At 43.5% G+C, this 15,296-nt stretch overlaps 1 protein-coding gene across 1 annotated transcript in view; it reads right to left on the bottom strand.

Annotated features, from left to right (window-relative positions):
- Window positions 1-249: 249 nt before the first annotated feature.
- Window positions 250-15,296, bottom strand: part of kdm1b (lysine demethylase 1B) — a 17,322-nt gene continuing 2,275 nt past the window's right edge. Inside the window, exons 2-18 of the mRNA XM_016501964.1 lie at window positions 12,649-12,738; window positions 11,645-11,756; window positions 10,408-10,521; window positions 10,294-10,332; window positions 9,686-9,878; window positions 8,344-8,528; window positions 7,924-8,094; window positions 7,578-7,649; window positions 6,400-6,534; window positions 5,222-5,404; window positions 4,713-4,844; window positions 4,533-4,607; window positions 4,286-4,402; window positions 4,085-4,210; window positions 3,342-3,464; window positions 3,101-3,253; window positions 250-358 (exon numbers count right to left, since the gene is read on the bottom strand). Of these exons, the coding sequence (XP_016357450.1) occupies window positions 275-358; window positions 3,101-3,253; window positions 3,342-3,464; window positions 4,085-4,210; window positions 4,286-4,402; window positions 4,533-4,607; window positions 4,713-4,844; window positions 5,222-5,404; window positions 6,400-6,534; window positions 7,578-7,649; window positions 7,924-8,094; window positions 8,344-8,528; window positions 9,686-9,878; window positions 10,294-10,332; window positions 10,408-10,521; window positions 11,645-11,756; window positions 12,649-12,738 (2,104 nt within the window). The 3' untranslated portion in view covers window positions 250-274. The remainder of the gene's footprint in view (window positions 359-3,100; window positions 3,254-3,341; window positions 3,465-4,084; window positions 4,211-4,285; window positions 4,403-4,532; window positions 4,608-4,712; window positions 4,845-5,221; window positions 5,405-6,399; window positions 6,535-7,577; window positions 7,650-7,923; window positions 8,095-8,343; window positions 8,529-9,685; window positions 9,879-10,293; window positions 10,333-10,407; window positions 10,522-11,644; window positions 11,757-12,648; window positions 12,739-15,296) is intronic.

Below are 15,296 nucleotides of genomic sequence, written 5' to 3'. Positions count from 1 at the left end.
GTGTGTGAGAGTGTGTGTGTGTGAGAGAGTGTGAGTGTGTGTGTGTGAGAGTGTGTGTGTGTGTGAGAGAGTGTGAGTGTGTGTGTGTGAGAGTGTGTGTGTGTGTGAGAGAGTGTGAGTGTGTGTGTGTGAGAGTGTGTGTGTGTGTGAGAGAGTGTGAGTGTGTGTGTGTGAGAGTGTGTGTGTGTGTGAGAGAGTGTGAGTGTGTGTGTGTGAGAGTGTGTGTGTGTGTGAGAGAGTGTGAGTGTGTGTGTGTGGTGGTGATCACTCAGTACTAAAGCGCTGCTATCTTGCTGGCCTCACGCACTCCACTCAGATACGCTCCCGTCACCGTCTGAGGAAAGTGTCTGTTTGTGGCCTGCAGGAACACAACAACAAATGAACAACACCGAAAATAATCATCTGATAACAACTAGGGATGAACAATACAGTCAGCCCACGGTTCGATACATACCTCGGTTTTTCAGAAAGGCTTTTCAGTTCGGTTCGGTGGCTCGGCACATTAGAGTGTTTGTTATTCAATGCTCAGGCGACAGTAAGTTAATTTTTATTGCAATACTCTTTCTTACCCCACTGCCTTTATTTTCTTGTGTCTGTCTTAGGCCGGTCATGATAACTACTTTTTGTTTGGCAATATATTGCCCTGGAAATAATTGCGATAAATGATTTTATTGTCATTTTAAGACTGTTTTATGCCACTGACTATATAATGATAATATTTCAGCAGTAAGTATCCACACTAATCAGTGCAGTTACAGTGTTACGCCAGTAGATGGTGGCAAGGGACTGACTTTATAAGTGTGTGTGTGTGTGTGTGTGTGTGTGTGTGTACCTACTTAATAATAATAATAATAATAATAATAATACATTTATTTTATATATCGCCTTTAAAAGTTGCTTTCTCAAGGTGCTTTACATGAAAGCTTACATAAAGGAAAACACAACAATATAAGACAATATACTATAAATTCAACAAGAAATAAATCACAAAACAATACAATAAAAAACAAATCAAATAAAAGCATTCCTGAAAAAGAATGTTTTGAGAAAAGTTTTAAAAACAGCTAAAGAGTTAGCGTCCCTGATGTAAATTGGGAGAGAATTCCAGTTTTGGAGCATACGTTGAAAAGCCCCCCCCCCGGATCGCAACCATGTTTTGGGAACAACTAAGAGACCGTGCTGAGAAGATCGTAAATTGCGAATTGGCGTATAAGGTGTTAAAAGATCTGCCAGATACTGTGGAGCCAGACCATGCAGAGCCTTGTATGTAAGCAGTATGCGGTATTTAACAGGGAGCCAGTGTAACGTCTTCAAAACAGGAGTTATATGGTCGCCAGCCCTAACCCCAGTTAAAATTCTAGCTGCTGAATTCTGCAAGTATTGCAATTTGTTAAGAGAGCATTTGGATACTCCAACAAGGAGAGCATTGCAATGATCAATTTGTGAGAAAACAAAAGAATTAATCAATTTTTCAGCAACAGAAAAGATCAACATAGGTCGAATACATGCAATATTTCTAAGATGAAAAAAGGAGGTCTTGTTTTAGTTTACTGTGTAGCTCTAAGGCAACACCATCAACTGATAGATCTATAGAAGCAGCATTTCGCAGTTGGTGGGGAGAGCCAAGAAGCATAACTTCAGTTTTAGAGCTATTCAGACAAAAATTTTAGACATCCACAACTTAATCTAAGAAATACAGTTGGAAAGATGATGGACATCCACAAATTGACCAGGTTGAGAATGTATATACATCTGGGAGTATCATCAGCATAGAAGTGGTAGCTGAGGTTAAAGGATCTTAATAGCTGACCAAGAGGATAAATATAAATGCTAAAAAGCAGGGGACCAAGGACTGACCCTGTTGGGACACCAGTACAAACAGATCCACATCAGATCTGAAACCATCCATAAAAACAAATTGACTGCGACCCATTAAATATGACCTAAACCACTCTAGGGCAGTCCTAAATACACCAAAGACACTTACACATGGTGTACTTAACCATATTTTGGGGACAAATTTGTACCCAAAAGTGAGCAAAACCTGACAAAAATCACCAAAAACCTCCATCTGGGGACGTCCTCATATGTAAAACTGGTATAAAAATAAAGTAAACAAAGTATTTTTGAAATTGTAAAAATGCAGAAAGTTTTCTGTGAGGGGTAGGGGTGGGTTTAGGGTGAGTGAGTGAGTGAGTGAGTGTGTGTGTGTGTGAGTGAGTGAGTGAGTGAGTGAGTGAGTGAGTGAGTGAGTGAGTGAGTGAGTGAGTGAGTGAGTGAGTGAGTGAGTGAGTGAGTGAGTGAGTGAGTGAGTGAGTGAGTGAGTGAGTGAGTGAGTGAGTGAGTGAGTGAGTGAGTGAGTGAGTGAGTGAGTGAGTGAGTGAGTGAGTGAGTGAGTGAGTGAGTGAGTGAGTGAGTGAGTGAGTGTGTGTCTGTGTGTGTGTGTGTGTGTGTGTGATGAGAGAGCAGATGACAGATCTCAGTGTGTAAATTCATAGACACACAAACAGAACCACTTCAGAAAGAAATAAAACAACCATTTAAACAAAACCGAAAACGTGAAGCACAAGCGCATATTGAAGCGTGGATGTCGAACTGAACGGTTCAATATTACATTGAGAATTGTGGCCTCCCGATTTACAAGAGAGCGGTGAGTGTGCGGTTTTTATAGAGGCTTTTATGAGGAATTTGACACTGGACAGACATTACAGACATATGAGAAAGAAGGAGACCGCATCTACTGTCAGAGAGTGAATATCAATCCGTGTGTCCAAACAGCGCTTTACATGATACAGACTGCTTCAAAGCTTGTGAAATGTATTAATTATAAAACAACTTTAAATTCAGCTTCTCAACAGAAGACAGCAGTCATTATTCAGATCAGATTCAGTTCAGTTCAATAACCGTGTCAATGCTGCAAAGTTCATCAACGGTCTCATTTTGTCACGAATGATTTTCTCATCTGCCACAACGATATAAATCAGTGAGGCTTTGCTCAAATATGAATATATTCAAATAAATGTTCATGAATGGACTTGCAGTCGACCTCGTATCATACAGAGAGATGACGCACGTCAGAATCAAACTCAGAAAGCCTCACCTCGCCGGCGAAGAACAGCTTGCCCTGCACGTCTTCGGCGATGATGTCATAGGCCTCGCCGCTGCCACCCGTCTTCACGAAGCTGTAGGACATCTGAGCCCACGGGTCTCTGCTCCAGCGGGTCACCAGGAACCGCAGCGGATCCGGAACCTCCTGCAGCAGAACCACAGAGTCTGTGACGGTCCTCACGGCAGCAAGACCACAAACTCAGCTACTGTCAGGATCATAATAAAGGAGTCACCTGCTCCTGGAAGAGCTCTCGGAGGACACTCATGCACAGATCCACCACCTGAGAGTCCTGAAGATCTCTGAGCAGAGACAGAGCCTCACCGGTGACCACCGTCATCAGCACACACTCGTCACCCTGCGCACACACACACGCACACACACACACACACACACACACACACACACACACACCTCAATAACCCTCCGGTCTGCCGCAGATATCACTACATCAAGCACTTACCACCCACAGAATACACAAATCATGTACATTTTATCATCATTTACTCACCCTCATGTTGTTCCAAACCTGCATGGGTTTCCTTCTTCTTTTGAAAAATGTAAGTAACCAAACAGTTGCTGGTAGTATTTGTTTCCATACTATTGAAGTCAATTGCTGCCGGCAGCTGTTTTTCCCCATCATTCCTCAAAATCTCTCTTTTTGTGTTCAGCAGAAGAAAGAAACCCATAAAGATTTGGAACAAACATGAGGGTGAGCAAATTATGACAAAATGTAAATTTTAGGGTGAACTGTCCCTTTAAGAGCCGGGGGTGAAAACTTTTAGAATTCTTCAAGGTGTATGTAAATTTATGACCGCAACTGTAGAAGCGTGCTGTGCAAGAAACATTAGTAAAACATCACATTTAATACTGAATTTGATCAGCATTTTTCTGAGGGTTACTCTTATTTCACCAACCAAAAGCAAACAACAAAGCTCTGTTTTGTAGCACACGCGTGTGCAGAAGCGAGCGGCGCACCTGCGGACACATGTCGTAGAACACACTGAACAGGCCTCTCTTCTCCGGACAGGGCGGGATGTGGCCAAAATAATCCGCTCCCTGGATTTTACTGTCCCAGAAGCGTGTGGGGAACTGGAGCGCCACCTGAAACACAGCGTCGAGCGGTGAGCACTTCAGCGGGCGAGAGACAAACAAACACTGACACGAACACTCGCTCACCTTCTCAATGACTCCGGCTCCCAGACTGTGGATGGCTTTGAGCTTCCTGTCAGGCAGAGGAGGACTGAAACCAATGATGTTCTTCTGCAGCAGAGCCAGCGGCACCGTCACCAGAACCTGTGACACACAGCAGCCATCAGAGCGACGCGCTCACGGGAGCGGATGAGGTGTAGGAACAGTGTGAGTGTGTGTGTGTGTGTGTGTGAGTGTGCGTGTGTGTGTGTGTGTGTGTGTGTGTGCGACGAACCTTCTGTGCGCTCCAGCGAGAGCCGCAGCGGGACGTCACCGTCACTCCCTCTCCAGAATAGTCCACATGCTGCACCTGCAAACACACAGCTGAGTGTGAGCGGATCAAAGCGTAAGGCCGGTGAAAAGCAGCAGGTGTGTGAGTGTGTGTGTGTGTGTGTGTGAGTGTGAGGTGAAGTACCGCGGTACTGAGCCGGATGTCGAGTTCCTGAGCGAGTTTGTGCAGGACAGATGAGTATCCGTCAGTGAGCAGCGTGTGATCTCCAGAGAACTGAGCGAAACACTCGTTATGATCCCACGAGCACGCCGACACCTGCACACACACACACACACACACACACACACACACACACACATATATGAACATCCCACTCAATACACTCACACACAATACATGAACATCCCACTAAAACACACGCACACACAATCACACACACACACGCACGCACGCACGCTCACACACACACTCACACACACTCACACACAAACACACAGACACTCACACACACTTCCCACTAGCGCGCCGACACCTGCACACACACACACACACACACACACACACACACACACACATATATGAACATCCCACTCAATACACTCACACACAATACATGAACATCCCACTAAAACACACGCAGAACGAATGATGTCATGTGTGTGGATCATAAATGACAGTACAGATCACATGACGTGTGTCTCACCGCCCAGTGGTGCATCCTGGGACTGTGACTTGTCTTTCCTCCACTCGGATACGGCGTCTAGCACGGCGTTAAAGTGGAAGTCCATGCGTTTGTCCAGAGCTGTATCGGTGACGCGTCCGCCTTCCTGAATGAGCTCGCAGCGGACACCCAGAGTGTGCATCCGCAGTCCCAACTCAACACAACAACAACAGCAGACACGTCACAACACCAAACCAAACCACAGCGACTGTGAGTGTGTGTGCGAGTATTTGTGTGCGTGCGTGAGCGTGCACGCGTGCGTGCGTGAGTGTGTGAATTTGTGTGTGTGTGTGTATGTGAGAGTGTGTGTGAGTACGTGTGCGAGAGTGTGAGTGTGTGTGAGTGTGTGTGCGAGAGTGTGAGTGCATGTGCGTGTGTGAGTGCGTGTGCGAGAGTATGAGTTTGTGTGTGTGTGAGAGAGTGTGAGTGCATTTGCGTGTGCGAGAGTGTGAGTGCACACGTGTGTGTGTGAGTGTGTGTGCGCGTGAGTGCGTGTGTTTATGAGTGCGTGCATGCGTGAGATTGTGAGTGTGTGTGCGCATGTGTGTGCAAGAGTGTGAGTGCACGCGTGTGTGTGTGCGCGTGTGAGTGCGTGTGCAAGAGTGTGAGTTTGTGTGTGTGTGTGCGAGTGTGAGTGTGAGCGCACGCATGTGTGTGTGAGTGTGTGTGCGTGTGAGTGCGTGTGTGAGAGTGTGTTTATGAGTGCGTGCGTGCGTGAGATTGTGAGTGTGTGTGTGCGCATGTGTGTGCGAGAGTGTGAGTGCACGTGTGTGTGTGTGTGTGCGCGTGTGAGAGCGTGTGCAAGAGTGTGAGTTTGTGTGTGTGTGTGTGTGTGTGTGTGTGCGCGAGTGTGAGCGCACGCATGTGTGTGTGAGTGTGTGTGCGCGTGAGTGCGTGTGTGAGTGTGTTTATGAGTGCGTGCGTGCATGAGATTGTGAGTGTGTGTGTGTGCGCGAGAGTGTGAGTGCATGTGCGTGTGTGAGTGCGTGTGTTTGTGCGTGTGTGAGAGTGTGAGTGAGTGCGTGAGTGAGTGAGTGTACGTGTGAGAGCGTGTGTGAGAGTGTGAGTGCGTGTGTGTGTGTGAGTGAGTGTGTGTGTGTGTGAGTGCGTGTGTGTGTGTGAGAGTGAGTGAGTGTGTGTGTGTGTTACCTGCTCACACATCAGGGCGATGGGGTTGTTCACGCAGCCGTTCACGATCTGAGCTCCGCACCCCACCGTCACGCCCAGCGATGCATCGTCCCAAACTCGTCCTCCGATTCGCTCCCTGGCCTCCAGAACCACCACCTGTCCACCAATCAGAAAACAGACCATAAAGAACAAAATACACCTTACAAAACAGACCCTTCGGCTCTTCATTCTGACTGAATGGCCAATCTATATCAATTATTTTTATTTGCAAAAACGAATGTAATTATTTGTACAGAGATGATACCAACCAGTCCAGAACTACGACAGCGTTTTATAATAAAGTCAAAATCTGTTTTCAAGGACAGATGGAAGGGAGCTGGGATGAATTTAAAAGTTAGAAATATAACAATGATATAACTTTGCCAAAAAGTTTTATTATTGTCATAAATCAATCAGTTAACCCAGTTTGAGCTACTTCAACCTTTAGATCATTATTCTTACTGTTATTAATGTTACAAACGTGACGAATGAAGGGATGGACGCCACAGATGGTTTTTGCGGAGTAGGTGGAATTTTTACATTAATTAACTTACATTTTTACTAACATCTTATGACTTTATATAGATCACGAATTAATCTCGTATTGCTACAACTTTATTCTCATAATTTTTACTTTATTCTCACAATATATTATGACTTTGGAGTAAATGCTGTTCTTTTTAACTTTTTATTCATCAAAGAATCCTGAAAAAAAGTATCACAAGTTCCAAAAAAACATGAAGCAGCACTGATAATAAATCAGCATATTAGAATGATTTCTGAAGATCATGTGACTCTGAAGACTGGAGTAATGATGCTGAAAATACAGCTGCGCATCACAGAAATACATTACAGTTTAAAGTACAGTACATTAAAATAGAAAGCTGTTGTTTTAAATTGCAATAATATTTCAGAATATTACCGTTTTTTCTGTATTTTTGATCAAATAAATGCAGCTTTGATGAGCAGAAGAAACGTCTTTAAAAAACATTAAAAATCTTACTGATCCCAAACTTTTGAACGGCAGTGTATATAACTATATAAAAAGTGAGTTCTTCATCAACTGTAAACATGATTATGTGTCTCAGTAAAGCCTGTCCATGTGCAATAGGGCTTAATCAGCTTTAATCCAGAAACACAGTGGTTTGTGTGTGTTGTACCTGCATGCCGAAGTTCTGGAGCTGTCGAGCAGCAGCGAGCCCCGCGGCACCTGCGCCGATGACCAGCACCTTCTGCACAGACACACAGAGAGACTCATCATCTGCTGATCATCCAGTGTGCTTCTGGGTAAAATGCAGGAGATGATGCTCTCCAGTGTTTGTTTCACTCATGACACGGCTTTATATGAAAGTTCAACACACCTCTGCGCAACAACAACATGCTCTGTGTGACGAGTGAAGCTTTTTTACATTCTTATATTATTTTGATGACAATCAAGGCATTTCCCCTTAAATTCTCCACATTCTCACTCATCCCTATCCGTCAGCATGCCGGTGTTTGTCTCACGTTGTGCTGTGACTCGGGCAGCAGCGGCCACTTGATCTGCAGCGCTCCGGTGTTGATCAGACCCTTCCGGCTCATGAAGTACAGAACCCGGTCCAGCTCCTGCACGCAGCGGACGCGCACCAGCCCACGCACGATCACGTGAGGAGCGCACTTCTGCAGCGTCAGAACCTCCTGCACAGAAACACCACAGAACATCAACACAACCCAGCCGCTCTTCAGAAAGCGCTGTCAGAGACACACAGCTAGTGAGTGAGCGATTCTCTGGGGTTCATCTGGCCTGACAGACTCAAACGAGCCCAGACCTGCTCAGACCCCAGATCTCCTGACGCTTCAGAGCTTAAAACATGATAATGAGGAGAAAGTTAAAGCCTCCCGAGCGTCCTGCTACAGCACGGAAACTGAGGAGCAAACATCGGGCACCTTGCAGTCTCGGCTCCAGGCCGCCAGCACCAGGTTCCTCAGCGCCAGGTACATGGTGGGATCTCTGGAGAACTCGGGGAACTCGTACAGCTCATCCAGCTCCATCATGTCAGGTCTGACACACAGGGCTTTCCCACACTCGTTCGGCTGATAGAAGGGCTGGAAGTAGGGCGCGAGTCCGGGAACTACACACACACACACACACACACACACACACACACACACACACACACAATCGATCACGGTGACGTTCACTGTTCACACTTACAAGCCAATATCTGCTGAATAAACCCCAATTACAAGAAGACACCACAGTAAACATGAACTAATATATATCAGCATACTTCATCAGTGGTTAATCACAGTACATTAAAGGGTTAGTTCACCCAAAAATGAAAATTGGGCCATAAATTACTCACCCTCAAGTCATCCTAGGTGTATATGACTTTCTTCTTTCAGACGAATCCAGTCGGAGTTATATTAAAAATTGTCTTTGATCTTTCAAGCTGTTTCATGGCACTCAGCAGGTGTTGCACGCATCAGTCCAAAAGAAGTGAAATAAAAAGCGCCCATCCATTAAACGTATGAGGTCAGTGCTTTTTATTTCACTTCTTTTGGACTGATGCGTGCAACACCCGCTGAGTGCCATTAAACAACACTCCGACTGGATTCGTCTGAAAGAAGAAAGTCATATACACCCAGGATGACTTGAGGGTGAGTAATTTATGGGCTAATTTTCATTTTTGGGTGAACTAACCCTTTAAGACAATTGTTTTGTATTATAAGTGCTTTGTTTAAATATGCCAATTAAGCATTAAATCTAATTAAATATGCACTAATTTGCATGAATTTCTAGAACAGAAATCTAAACATCGGTTCTTGTTTGATTTTATTGTCATATTAGAGTTAAAGGTTTTTCCAGAGGGGATTTGGGATTTCTCTTTTTATCATAAATCAGAAAATACGGTCAACAGACAGATTTTCATCATGTTTTCAGGAGTAAAATGTTGCATAAATCAGTGTGAATGAAATATGAACAAACCTTGAGAATATAGAGAGGAAAAAACTGTAACGTTTGCTGTTTGTAAGAGACAAAACTCTTTAAAGATACGGATTGAGATTTAAATCTTCACACAAATAGATAAAGTGCAATAAAACAAACACTTAAATGTGTATTTCAGATGTTTTCTTTCCAAAATTGACCACTGCGCGAAGAAACCCTGGTTTGCCTGCAGTGTCTGTATTAAATCCACCTCTGTCAATAATCTGATCATGTGAGTGGATGATGAAAGCACTGGTTACAGAGTTTCTTCCAGTGAACGACCGACGGTTCTGGACTCACTGTGAGGCTGAGCAGCTCGCCGTTGCTCGGGCCGCTGGTTGCCGGGGGGATGGTTGCTAGGCGAGGCAGACGGGCTCATGCCCACGCAGTCGGGGTAATAGCAGGAGAGGAACGGAGTGGCGGGACTGTCCTTAAACAGCGGCGGCAGGATGAGCATAGAGAGCCACCAGCTGTCTGTCACACCGGCCACTCGCTGATCACACAACACACACAGCAAACCACCAATCAGATCCTCCTGCTGCAGCTCATCCAGCCAATCACGTTACAGCATGACTGCTTCACATCTGGCTAGGATGCATGCTTTTTCACATGTGGGTGAACACATGAAGCTGCGCATCTCAACTGGTTCTGATGCGTGACGGACAGCAGGAAAGAATAATGACATGCAACTAACCATATAATCATGCACAACTATGATACCAACAAGTTTAAGCTGCTTTAGCTGTTGATGTGGAAAATGTGCATCCAATCAAACTATTTTCACAACACTAATTCATATGAATGGAGTCACGTCGAGCATTATTAGGTAGATGTTGTTTTGAGCACCGTCTGTCACGAACACATTTCAGGACATGATCTGGTGTTTTAATGTGCGCTCAGGGTTTTACCAGGTCCTCCGGCTGAGAACACGCATCACTTCCTTCCACCTGCGGAGCACAAGCACACAGACATGAGAAAGCGCACACGCGCCAGCATCAGACGGGCGATGAAGCGCTGCTTACTTTGCTGCTGTTGAGCTTCATCCCGCAGCGGTACGAGGACGCCAGCGTGGCCGACAGATGCGTGTCTTTACTCAGCTGACGCCATTTACCACAGTCTGCTTTAGTGCACTGAACCTGAGAAACACACGATGAACAGCCACACGTCTTCAGCCTGCGGGAAACTCCACTTAACTCTACACAATAATGTCCCCTTCATCAACACTAGTTAATGCATCAGCTAACATGAACTAATAATACATCTTTACAGCACTTATCAGAATGAGTTAATGTTAGTTCAACAAAAACACAGACTTCATCGTTCGTTCATGTTAGTTCACAGTGCATTAACACTTGTATTATATTCAAATTCTGGGATTGATTTTTATGTTATGATTTGTTTGTTTAAATTGTCCCTAACTGGATTCAATACAATTCACCAAAAATCACAAGAAACAAAAACAGGTAAAAACCTTTAACATTAATACCTCGCACACATTCAAAAAAAATTAAATAAATAAACACGAGTACATACTTTTTTTAACAGCTATTTTGAAATAGCTTTTTTTTTTTAATTGTGAATATTATAAAAAAAATTCAACTATTTTTTTTTATTTAAAGGTAAATGTTTAAACTTTTTTTTTTTATTCTATTAATTTTATTTTTTTGTGTATTTTTGACAAGCATGCTGCTTGCAACGCCAAGGTCCAGAGTTTGATTTACAGTGAAATCACCACGCTTGAACTGATCATTTACACCTTCAACACTTTGCACCTTTCTTTGGATAAAAGCGTCTGCAAAATGCATAAATGTAAATACCCTCAGAGGACATTTAAGAACCTGACATAATAAAATACATACATTTTTTAATTATTATTATTATTATTATTATTTTGGGTCCGTACAGCTTAAAAAAAAAAAAAAAAAAAAAAACTTTGTTCATAACCCTAAATGAGAAATAGTCACAAAATTAAAAAAAAAATATCTTAGGTTAACCAGTATTTCTAACAACTCAATTTTGCATTATGGGTCAAACTGACCTGCAACATACTAATATTAACAGATACAGCTTCTGACTTTGGAAATGTGTTGGTATATGTTGAAATTAACATTAACTAGTGTAGTTAACTGAAACCCCAGTGACTAAGCTAATAACACAATACTCTAATAAGCATCAAACCATTAGTTTAATCACACTGCATGAACACGGTTGAGTTTGGACTGCTCTGATGTTCACGCTGAAGGCTGAAGTGTTTCTCACCCAGTAGGGCAGCTCCTGGTCGGCCATGAAGGCTTTGAGGCTGGGCTCGCTCTTCCCATTGCTGGTCCAAACCCGCTTCCACGAGGAGAAGGTCTCGTAGCCGTCTTTATGACTGCAGGAGCACAGACGCACGCTTAGCATTAGGGATGGACATTTTTTAAAAATACTGTATTCGAATATTTGGGCTCATAAAAAAACAAATGTTTATTTAAATGAGGTTTGAGACTTTTTTTTTTTTTAATGATCAAGTTTTTGTCACCATTTCAGAACAAGCTTATGATTAGGCATCATACACAACACTGTACTACAGCAACTTCACTTTATATCTCAAGGTTTTCTTTTAGTTGAAAACGTGTGTAAACAAACAAAATATAAATATATATATATATAAAGAACAAAAGCATTCAATCTCAAGCAGAGCAAACAGAAAAAATAAAGCAGACCGTGCAAGTTACAGTACAGAACATACACTCGAGTCGGCCAGTTTATCGTGTTTATATTGTTTCATAGCATGTTAATGTTGAGAAAAACAATAATATCCACATGAAAGTTGGCTCCTCAGTCTAATAACAATAAGAACGCGCGTCGACACAGACGGAGTTTCTTACAGCGCTGTGTGTTTTCTGTTCTTAAAGCACTCTCTCTCCAGGAAACTTAAAGGAAGCATATGTTCACGGATTCATTTGATCAAGAGTAATTCCATTTTATAAGAACATTTAATAAGATCATTTTGATCAAACTAATTCCAAACGAGGCAGACGACATTCTGTGATCAAATACAATCAACTTGTAAACACGCTCCAGAGCGCCACCCAGTGCAGATTTATCTTAGCATTTATCATGATTCCCTGCATTTACGGCAAGCAAAGCAACACATAGTAAAATTCGAATTGTGTTTTTACTTTCCAAATAATAAATACAGATCGAATATTCGACTATTTGTGCACACCCCTAGTTAGCATGTCACGCAGCAGGCATTAGCCTCGTTAGCCATCTGCACTCACCTCCTGTAGTAATGGTCAAAACACTCGTTACAGAAGTGCTCGCCGCACGACAGGTGATACCAGCGCGACGTGTAGCCGTTTCTAGCACACCTGAGGAAGACAGACGGAGCAGGAGAGCGTTTGAGTGATCATTACTATCAGTTAAACACACTCACCTCCCATACTCAACACAGCAATGGATTTAAATGACATGAGAGAGAGAAACACTCACTCACTCACTCACTCTCACACACACACACACACGCAGTGTAATTTTTTAGACCATTTAGATTTTTTTAAGGCACATAAAGTCACTAAATATTGAGCATAACTTCTTAATATGTCTAAGTTAAAGTGTTTTAAAGCTAAAAATTTCAAATTCTGTCTCAACCAATGGAGTGAGTTTGGAGGCGGGACTATCTGTTTGACTGACTGATGGCGTAGACGGTTTCAGGAAACCTGTTTGAAAACAGTATCATTTGCTTCCACAATTTTAAAGAGTCTCATTTGGGCGGTGAGATAATAAACACAAACACACAGCTGTCACAATGATGATGATTTATCTAGATGCATTAATATGCAGGTTGATGGGTCTGTTGTTTATTTCATGCGCATCAGAGCTTTGATTAAAGGTGCGTGTTTGTTCAGGACGTGTGAATTGATATGAAAGAAACACTGATCGTGGCTCTGTCTTCTGTCTGTGACTTTGGATCAGTTTAGCCTTTAATACACACACACACACACACACACACAGTCTGTCTCTCATTCTCATGACGCAAGGCATGAATGTGGTGAAATGAGTCTCACCTGAGTCCGCTAACATTGATAATGGTGTTTCTGTTCAACCACTGAATATTTGACTCTTTATTCTTTAACTAGACGAATAGTTTCCTCCTTTGTTCTTGAACGAAACACATTAAATCCAGCATCGTTTATTCTGCCTCATCTGCAGGAAACTAACGACCTCACTTCCGCTCTTGCGCTTTACAGCACAAACCAAAATAAAAGTCCCCCCGTCTGGACTTCTTCGCTGTTGTGTGTTATTATCATATGGATGCAGTACATGTAAGAACTCGCGTTTTTTTTTAAATAATGGGCGCTGTTTGATCATTTTGTCGCGTAAATTAAGAAAAGGACAGGAGCAGTTCAGCACTTGAAGGCTTTGCCTCTGAAGCGGAAGTTTGTCTCTAGCGGCGCTCCGGAAGCTGCGCGCGTTACCACGGCGACCGCAGCGCGTCCTGTTTGCGCCGCTGCTGTTGTTATGATGCGCTCCTGAAGCTTCGTGAGCGTGAGATGATCGGACTGCAGCTGTGAGATCAGACATGCTGTCCACAGTCTGAGGTGTTTCTCCGTGTCTGTCTCTGACTCGCCGCTGTTTTCCAGGCTGTGAGGGTCGCCGATCTCTCTCGAGTGCTTCAGCTGCTGCAGGACCCGCTCTCAGTAAGACTCCGTGTGTATGGCAAGCCCAGTTAACATTTAATGCTAACACTTTCTATTTCCATGCTAACAGTATGTCTTCTTTAACTACTAGTATCTTTCCCATTAAGTACTAGTGCTTATTTATTAGCTACTAGTTCCTATTATTTAGCTACTAATGCTTTTTTTTTCTTGCTTTTTTCTTCTAATACTTTTTTTTAGCTAGGCATACTAGTAACTTTGTAGATACTATGCGATGGCGATGGCGCTGCAGACGGCAGCCTCAGTGTTTGGCTCTCCAGTGTTTGTACTGTTTTTGTTAGTTTTTCCTGTTTTTTGTTTCTCAAACACGATCAGTTTTACCAGGGATGAGCTGCTGAACATTCGGCAGAACACACCACACAATCTTCTACCGGATTTCGTTTATTCGGACGTTTTGCTGAACGTTGTAGTCGGCGGAGCTGCTGCGCTGATCAAGCGCTTCAGGACGCGCAGACGGGGGAAGAGAGCCGGCGCGCTCGTGAAGCTCAGGAAGCGCGGATTCAGACCGCCGTTGCCTAGCATCCATATGGCGAATCTCCGCTCTCTACCCAACAAAACGGACGAACTTCTTTTCATTAACTGTAAGCCGTTCTATTCGCCGCGGGAGTTTCACTCGTTCATTCTCGTGAGTATTTACATTCCTCCGTAAGCACACGTGAGCTCAGCTTTACAGGAACTCGCTGATCTGATCACAGAGACAGAACAACAACACCCGGACTCTGTTTTAATCATTCTCGGGGACTTTAATAAAGCAAATCTTTCCCGTGAACTGCCAAAATACAGACAGCATGTTACATGTCCCACCAGAGACAGTAATATACTGGACCATTGTTACTCCACAATAAAGGATGCATATCGCTCGGTCCCCAGAGCAGCTGTAGGACTCTCTGACCACTGCTTCAGAAAGAACAAGAGAAGAAAAGCACCAGGCCCAGACGGTGTGACACCAGCCTGTCTGAAAACCTGCGCTGACCAACTGGTCCCCATCTTCTCACAGATCTTCAACAGATCACTGGAGCTGTGCGAAGTCCCTGCCTGCTTCAAATGCTCCACCAAAAAAAAAAAAGCATGCTAACCGATTGCCTTGAATAAACGAAGTAAAGCGAAATAGGAATAGTATGTTGTACTGACAGATGCTTAGTTAGTATAGTTTACTTACACGAGAGTTCTAGTAACTAAAAAAGAACTGTAGGGGGTACTTGATCCTTTCA

The sequence above is a fragment of the Sinocyclocheilus anshuiensis genome, unplaced genomic scaffold (genome assembly GCF_001515605.1).
Source record: "Sinocyclocheilus anshuiensis isolate Anshui unplaced genomic scaffold, SAMN03320099.WGS_v1.1 scaffold1456, whole genome shotgun sequence".
Classification (NCBI taxonomy): Eukaryota; Metazoa; Chordata; class Actinopteri; order Cypriniformes; family Cyprinidae; genus Sinocyclocheilus; species Sinocyclocheilus anshuiensis.
The sequence above is the reverse complement of the archived record's forward strand: the minus strand, read 5'-3'. Positions and strand labels throughout refer to the sequence as shown.